The sequence below is a fragment of the Lygodium microphyllum genome, unplaced genomic scaffold (genome assembly GCF_053477565.2).
Source record: "Lygodium microphyllum isolate KBCC unplaced genomic scaffold, Lygodium_microphyllum_v1.1.10 scaffold_35, whole genome shotgun sequence".
Lineage (NCBI taxonomy): Eukaryota > Viridiplantae > Streptophyta > Polypodiopsida > Schizaeales > Lygodiaceae > Lygodium > Lygodium microphyllum.
The window spans coordinates 357,151-365,084 of record NW_028229518.1 but is presented as its reverse complement, the minus strand read 5'-3'; the positions used below and the strand labels follow the sequence as shown (position 1 = coordinate 365,084).

General features: G+C 41.3%; 1 protein-coding gene across 2 annotated transcripts; it reads left to right on the top strand.

The window, feature by feature from the left end:
* The first annotated feature begins 2,863 nt into the window (after window positions 1-2,863).
* LOC148009164 (pentatricopeptide repeat-containing protein At4g18520, chloroplastic-like) lies at window positions 2,864-6,594 on the top strand. 2 transcript variants are annotated; one of them, XM_087673750.1, is made up of 2 exons: window positions 2,864-3,879; window positions 3,976-6,594. In XM_087673750.1, exons 1-2 carry the CDS (start codon window positions 3,429-3,431, stop codon window positions 4,701-4,703), a joined length of 1,179 nt encoding a protein of 392 aa, XP_087529876.1. In that variant the 5' UTR covers window positions 2,864-3,428; the 3' UTR covers window positions 4,704-6,594. The 2 variants fall into 2 exon arrangements, with proteins under 2 accessions (XP_087529876.1, XP_087529877.1); XM_087673751.1 differs by having other exon boundaries at window positions 2,864-4,367; window positions 4,489-4,650.
* The last annotated feature ends 1,340 nt before the right edge of the window (window positions 6,595-7,934 follow it).

The window sequence follows — 7,934 nt, the reverse complement described above, 5'->3', positions numbered from 1 at the left end:
AATAGTAAAAAATAAGAAAAAATAGAAAAAAAAGTTTTTTGCATCCAAAAAATAGAAAAAAATAAAATTTGTATTTGTAAATGTATGGTAAGGCTGAGGCATGAGGTTTAGCCTTAGTTCAGCCCTATCTTTGTGTTACAATGAGTGTTTATTGCTTTTATGTAGGAAAAATACATAAAAATCACTCTCTAAACTTACCACCAGATGCACAATCTTAAGTGGTAGGGAGAAGGGGGTTGTTAAGTGCTGATAATATGCTGAATTTTGATGTTTTTATGATGCCTGGCATATATGATGCACGTGGTTTAAAATTAGGAGGGTGTAATAGCACGAGCATGCTTGATGCTAGCCCCAAGCAACTTAACAATCTCGGTTAGAAGAAAGGCATGAAAATAGATGTTTTTGCACCTTCACAATGCTGGTTCTCAATTATAAAATGGTTTCGCACTAAGAAACATACACAATTGCATTGCACACAAAACATGGTATCATCCTGGATGCATAGCAATTGTTTTTCATGAGAACGGTGACCTACATTGAGCGTGAGGTACCCTAAGCTATAGCGTTAGTGGTTCATTCCTTTTGGGGAATATTTGATAAGGATTATCTATTATCTCCTCGATCAATCGATTAAAAGAGTGGAGAGTATTCCATACGTGCTTTATGTGTTCACCATAGTGCATCTCTTGGGGCCAATCCCCAAGGTAGGAGAGCCGTAGTGGAGCCATGGCAATCCGTCGAGGGGTGCTACCTTTGTTTGTGCTTACGTGGTACATAATATCAATATGTGTATGGACTCCCTTTGAGGAGTATGGGAAGAGTTATCCATTCAATTACAATCCATACAAATGCAAACTTTTGTATTCGAGGTTAGGATAGCATATCCCTTAGAAGCTCTTGGCCGCGACGCCGTGAGGGGTGGTTTGGGTGTGTAGTAGAGGCATGGCTAGTGCCATCGAGCTAGTGTTAGACCCGTTTTAGGTCTGGACAGGTGGTGCATTTTTCGAAAGCCACTAATAAGTGGCAGTCTTTGAATCTCAATTGATAGGGACCATTTGTCATAGGAGGAGTACATCCAGAAGGTCCTTCAGCCCCATTGAGGCTTGCAAGGAGGCTCTTTGGTTAGGCCATCTAGTCATGGATCTTGGTATTATTGATGTGGTTCCTATAGTGCATTCGAATTCTATGAGTGATACCCAGTTGGCGAAGATCCGATCTTCCATGCGAAGACAAAGCATATTAAGGTGCATTACCACTTTATCAAAGAGGCCATTGAGGAAAAGTCCATCGAGCTTGTCAAAATCTTCAATGAACAAAATCTTATAGATCTACTCACTAAAAGCCTCTCAATGGAACATTTTTGTCTTAGGAAGCTAATGGGCGTTGGATGAGATGACGCCTTTCCTCATCCTATTGTACTTTATGTACATTTGTACTTTGTCATTTTTTGTTGTTGTTCTCTCCTCACTAGGGGCACATTTGTCTTTAAGTGGGAGGTTGTTGGGGGTAAAGGTGCTTGTGCCTATGCCGCATGTCTATTAATTACATTGATAGCACTCGAACACTTGTACACTGCAAGTGGTGGACACCCATCATTGTCACTTTATTCTTTATTCTTTCAGTGACATTTGAATAATGAAAAGCTGGTCACACATTGTGACTATTGGAGTTCCCACATCTTGAGTCTCTCTCTTTCTCTCTTGCTCCATCTGCCATAACTCATACTTTTGGTGCTTCCACTTGCTTGTGCTCTCACTTGGGCTTCTCCCTTCACTCATGAAGAGATGAGTTCTAAGTGATTTAGTTTCAAATTAGCATGGGGGTATTTACCATCACTAATATTAAATTTTAAAGAGCTCTCTCCTATCCAAAGTCCTTAGTGTAGAATAAGCCATAATTGAGTGGAATTTTTGGCAGGGATGGTCCCAAATAAAAAATGTGTAAATCTAATTTTCCATTGGTATGAGTCCCGGTTAATGTGCCATTTTTCATTTAGTTTATTTATGAGTTTGTGGTTCGGTGTTGGGAGGTTAGAAAGGGAAGGAGGGGTAAACCATTTTCCCATATTACTAACTTGATATTAATTTGTCCTTTAATTTGTATTACTTTAGCAACACTAGGGGGACTTTGGTTAATCCATTGTGTGAGGACCTCCAAATCCTTTTGTGGATTCTTTTAATCATGTTCATGCAATCTAGCCGCTTGGATTGTAGTCCCAGATGTCTTCCCACAGTTGAATCCCTTTTTTATAAAGCCTCCATCCCACATCTAAGAGGTTACTAGGCATAGTCCCACAAAAGAGATTGAACCAGATTGAGTTTGGCCAAAGCTATTGTAACTACTGACAATTACTTCCCTTTTTGGGCACTCCTTGATGGCAAACTTATCTACATTCCTATGTAGTAAAACAACTAGTACTCTTGGAGATATTGAAGACTTCTTACTATCCATTGGGCAACTAGTTTTGCGGCCATTTTTTCTAAATTAGTGAGACCTAGCCCCCCTTTGTTTTTGGGAAGTATACAAGTGCTCCAGGCTACTTGAGGTGTCTTGCTATTATTTTTTGAAGAGTGCCAAAGGACTAATGGCTTCAATATCTTTGATGGCATTTTTTAGGGGGCGCAACAAGAGGGGAAGTTAATGACAAAAGAGATAATGATATGTTTTAAGACAACTGTGTGGCCTCCTTGGAAACACTTCCAATAATCCAGTTTCATTCTCAATCTTGACATTACCCATTGCCATCTTTGGTTTCATGTAACCATGAATCCCATGGGAATGCCTAATAGGCGTAAGATTTTCACCTTAGGGATAATAGAACAACCTTGATTCGAAAGCCATTCTAGAACAAGCTTCGAGGTGGACTTGATGCCTGCCTTCTTTGGACTGACAATAGAACTTGATGCTAGACAGAATTCCTGTAACATCTCCAAAAGGAGGTGAGGCAAGTGGTGTTGTTATGTATAGTTCTATTGGTGTCATCTACAAAAAGGTAGCAGACACCACTGATCAGTATGCGGTTCTATCGTCGGGTTGTTTAAGGATATGGATCAAATTATCACGTAAGGAAGAGTTCATCAGAAGCAGAGTAGCAGGCAGTTAAGCGCATATGCCATCCCTTGAAGGAGATCAAATTAAGAGATTCAGGACAAGATGCCATCAAAGCTCTCGGATCATTGGCTAGCCTATCCCTTGTCAACTATGCTTTGATGTTAGCAAGCCGGAGGGCGACGCATCCTACCTGTGGGTGTCGATATGACGACGGAAAACGTATTAGCAACAGAGATCAAGGGCACTATCTTTGTATGCACATGTGTGGGAACATGCGCATGTGACTTTGTCTCCTTTTTCCAGGTTTATTTGATAAGGGAGAGCCTGTGAAAGGGAGGTTTCCAGTATGTATGTTAATAAGGTAAGTGAAGTTGGGAATGCCAGATATACTTGCAGATGCTTCGCTTTTGGGAATCCTAAAAGAATGCAGCAGCTCAAGGAATCTACAGAAAGGGAGAGGTCTTCATGCCTGTATAATAAAAAATCTATCAGAATGTAGCATTTTTGTTGGGAACACTCTCATTGACATGTATGCAAAATGTGGATGCATAGATGATGCACGCAGAGTGTTCGATACCATGCAGGAGCATAACATAGTCTCATGGACTGCAATGATCTCAGGCTATGCAAAATTTGGGTTTTCTCAGGAGGCACTCCAACTTCAACAACAAATGCAACAGGAAGGAACCAGGTGCAATGAGCTTACTTTTTTGGCGATACTGCAGGGATATGATGAGGGGGGGTATTTGGAACATGGGAAACATGTCCATGTCCAAATTGGAGAAACTGGGTTGCAAGTGAATCCCATAGTGTCCAACTCTCTCATCAGTATGTATGCTAAATGTGGATGTATGATGGCTGCTCAACGTGCATTTGATAAAGCTACTGTGCATGATACTGTCTCATGGAATGCATTGATTGCAGGATATGTGCAACATGGTCCTGAGGAGGAAGCTGTCACACTGTATGATAATATGGACGAGGGAGGTGTGAAGCCAGACAAGATAACATTTTCAAGCGTGCTGACTGCATGTGGAGCCCTCCTAGCTGTGGAACAGGGGAAACGGCTCCATAATGATATTGTCAAGTTGGGAATTGATGCAAATGTTGAGATAGGAAATACACTGATAAACATGTATGTTAAATTTGGGACCATTGAGGTAGCACTCAAGATCTTGGAAAGTATGCCATCAAGGAATGTTGTTTCATGGAGTACCATGATTGCTGGTTATGCTCAGCACGGTCGTGGGATGGAAGCTCTTCAGTTACTTGAGCAAATGCAACATGAAGACATTGCTCCAGATCACATAGCCCTTGTGAGTGTTCTTTCTGCTTGTAGCCATGCAGGTTTTGTTGATTATGGCTTTTGTATGTTTGTTTCAATGATTGAGGAACCTGAAATAAGTCTAACTGATGAGCATTATGTGTGTATGGTAGATCTGGTGGGTCGAGCAGGACGGCTAGATGAAGCAGAGAAACTGATTAGAAAAATGAAACTTCAACCTAGTCCTGATGTTTGGAGGGCATTTCTGGGTGCATGCAGGATTCATGGCCATGAAAGGCTAACAAAGCATGCAGCCAAACAAGTTCTTATGTTGGACCCACAAGATACGGCAACCTCCTTTATTCTGGCAAACATCAGTTGTGAGTAGCATTGCACAAGGAGAAGCATGTCTAAATGTGAGGAATAGTAATGTATATGCAGCCATAGATGCTAAATGCTATGTCTTTTTGGTCATGCAAGGGCACTAAGCCAAGGAATCAAGGATTTAAAACTCAAGCCACTAAGTTTCATCCCAATGTAGGGGTAATAACATGTGCAGCTGATTGAGTTCTTACGCTGGCCCCACAAGTCCATTCTGGAAAATCTGAAGTCATCTCTTTGGTGAGGAGAAATAACCTGGGTTTTTGAAGTGTGGGCTGATGGTGGCAAAAAGGTTTCATTAAGGGTAAATTCATCAATTTTGGGACCATGACCAGTCCAAATGTAGGAAAAACTTGCCCTGTTTGCCATTCTTAATCAACAACATGATGAGGATAAAGATACCAGAGTCATGGATAAAAAAGGGGGCAGAAATGGGTTGATTTGTGCGAGTGTATCTAAGTCTGAAAACATGGGGTTCTGCAAGAGGTTTATCAAATTCCTGTGCTCTCTTTGGAAATACCAAGCCAAGAAAAGAAAAAGGCATATATGTAGTAGACTGAGTGGCACCCAGGGCAGTTGTGCACAGGTGCATGGGCAGCCATACAGGTGATGATGTTGCAGGCAGCTGATTGAGCGATTATGTGGCATGCATGTGGCAGTGGACTGGCAGGCAGGCTGGGTGCTACATGGCAGGTCTACCGGCTGTTTTTCTTTATTGCAATTAACTAATCATGTTACGCAAAAATCATGAAGTGCTTGGGATCAACAGCAAAGGTGGAGCTAGAAAGTCAATAATGCATGAATACAAGGCCTCTCTAGATGGTATGGGACGAATGGGAGAAAGAAGCCAAGGCAGGGGAATGTGATGCCACTAGGGGTTATGGTCCTGTAGTGTGAAAAACAGGCTATGATAAACCCAGGTGTGACAAACTACAGTTGAATCTCTTGCCGATGCTGAGTGCCTACCTGAAGCTGTGAATGTTGGAAGACCACAGGTCTGCTAGGGTAGTGTGCATTGAAGGGCTCTCCCTGTTTAGGATCAGCTGGCAGTGAGCCCGATGTGCCCCCTGTGAACCTCACAATGAGCTCCTAGACTTCTGAGCACAACGCCAAGAGATAAGTATCTATATGTTAGCCTTGAAAGTAAATGCCTACCCTGGCCGACTGCCCCTGAAGAAGGTCCTCCAGCTAATGCAGCCAATGCATGGCTTTATACCTGGCAAAGAATTTTGAAATTTCCTCTATACACCAATGGGGTCTTCTCACATGGTGTTATATAGTGCTTTGGAGTCTTCATGCATTGATGCTGCAAACTTTGTCTTGCATTTGCGGCAGCTACCTACTGACTGCAAGACTCCCGTGGGTCACCAACCACAAGCAAAAGGAAACCTTGTGCGACTGTCAGTTGTTCTATAGCTGTTTCCATGAAGTGCATCTAAAACCACATGTAACTCACAGCATTGTAAAACCACGTGTAATTCACAGCAAGCAAGAAATTAATAATTAACAAATTCTGTGCACTACCAATCAAATGAGACAGCTGAGACAGATTGGCCCCAAAATTGGTGTCCTTGCAGTATACATATTTAATCTTTGTTCCAGAATTTTGTAGTACAATGGAGATGGGTCGAATTCACAAGAGACTCATGGTCCACACCACAAACTCAAGGATTATGTCCGAGCTCCTCTAGTTGAGATCTCAAGGAATGTGTCTGAGTTTCTTCAGCCAAAGTTTCCCAATCCTCAGTGAAGCAAGCACAATCTCCACAAAACCTAGAGCCACTTGCTATCACAAATGTTCAGGGAGCCAAGCTGAGGTTGTAACATTTCATGCAAGTCATTTTTATTGTGGATGACTAAATGTCTTCAGATTTATTGCGAATTCATTGTTTTGTAGCAGCAAGGCTTCATACACGATTGAATTCTTTGTGCATGTGTGCCAACACAGATATGCAAACCCTAATTTGTACTGAAATCAGGTATGTAATACTAACTTTTAGAGCTAGGAATCTTTGAATTGCTGGGAAAGGAGAGATGAGTAGTACATAAGAGAAATCTTCAATTCTAGCTAAGAGATTACAATAGTTGTATGTTGAAAAATACCTCATATCCAAAACTCAATTGCATGTTGCTAGAGATGGGTGTATTGCTGACACAAACCTTGGATCGCGTGTCACTTGCTAGATTGAACCAGAGTGGTGGTTTGTTGAGAATGTCCTCTCCCATTGCAGGCCAACAGCCTTGAATACCCATAGAACGGGCTCCTCTAGCCTTGGATGACATGTTTTCCCCATGTGCGCCAAATGAAGAACTTACCCATGCATAACTCAAATGCTAGAAATGAATTTCTAGCCAATAATAGTTGTGGAAAATAAAAATTGCTTGGCCTTGCCCAAGAATTTGTGAAAATTACATAACGTAGTAAACAAAATCTGAGCAAGGAATAGAGAGTAGACAACAAACTAGAGAATATGAGAGTTTTCCTTAATCACACACAAATTGATACAAGTATGGCTTTGTCCACACGTACACTTTTAGTGTGAAGCTTAAATGATGATCTAGATAGAATCTAGGTGAAGACTTTAAAGGCTAGTTGGAAGAACTTTGATTGGGTGAAGGATAGATGATCATGATTTTGAGGGGGTCTCCTTTTTATAGCCCTAAAGGTGGTCAAGTTGGTCTACTTGATATACCTATTAACCGTTGCTATTTGGCCAAGGAATATTCTAGCAAATATTCCCTTTACTATTGAGTTGAAGGTGTACTCTCAAAGCTTTGCAAAGGGGGCTATACACCTCTTGGAGCCCCTTGGGCTCCTCAGCCAAGGGCCACCTTTGTTGCACTTGGGATCCCAAATAGGGGTCCTTAGTAACTCTCAAACCTTGCAACTCAGTACAGAGTGCATTGAGTTGCTATCGACTTAGTTGCTCTAACCCAAAGGCTAGATCCACACAAGCTACCTTTTTTAAATTTGATTACATAGACCTCATCTAATCTACAAGTTAAGATACAACTAATATTTGGGTTCACACACATTTGCTCAAACCAAAGGCCTTACAAATTTGAGTATTGTGGATCATTGGTGGTATCTTTTGAGGGTAAGGCACTAAGCATATCTAATAAAAGATTTTCACAAATTAGACTAGCTATCCTACTTCCAAAACTTTAAGGTGATAGATGAGCTTCAGTTTATCTAATTATAAAACTATTCCTCTATTAGCCTAGGATTCAAACTTGG

Excerpts from the sequence above, each read along its gene's own strand:
- LOC148009164 (XM_087673750.1), top strand. The coding sequence starts at position 3,429 with ATGCCAGATATACTTGCAGATGCTTCGCTTTTGGGAATCCTAAAAGAA. Across the intron at positions 3,880-3,975 it reads AGTGTCCAACTCTCTCATCA|GATATGTGCAACATGGTCCT; the intron begins GTATGTATGCTA and ends CATTGATTGCAG.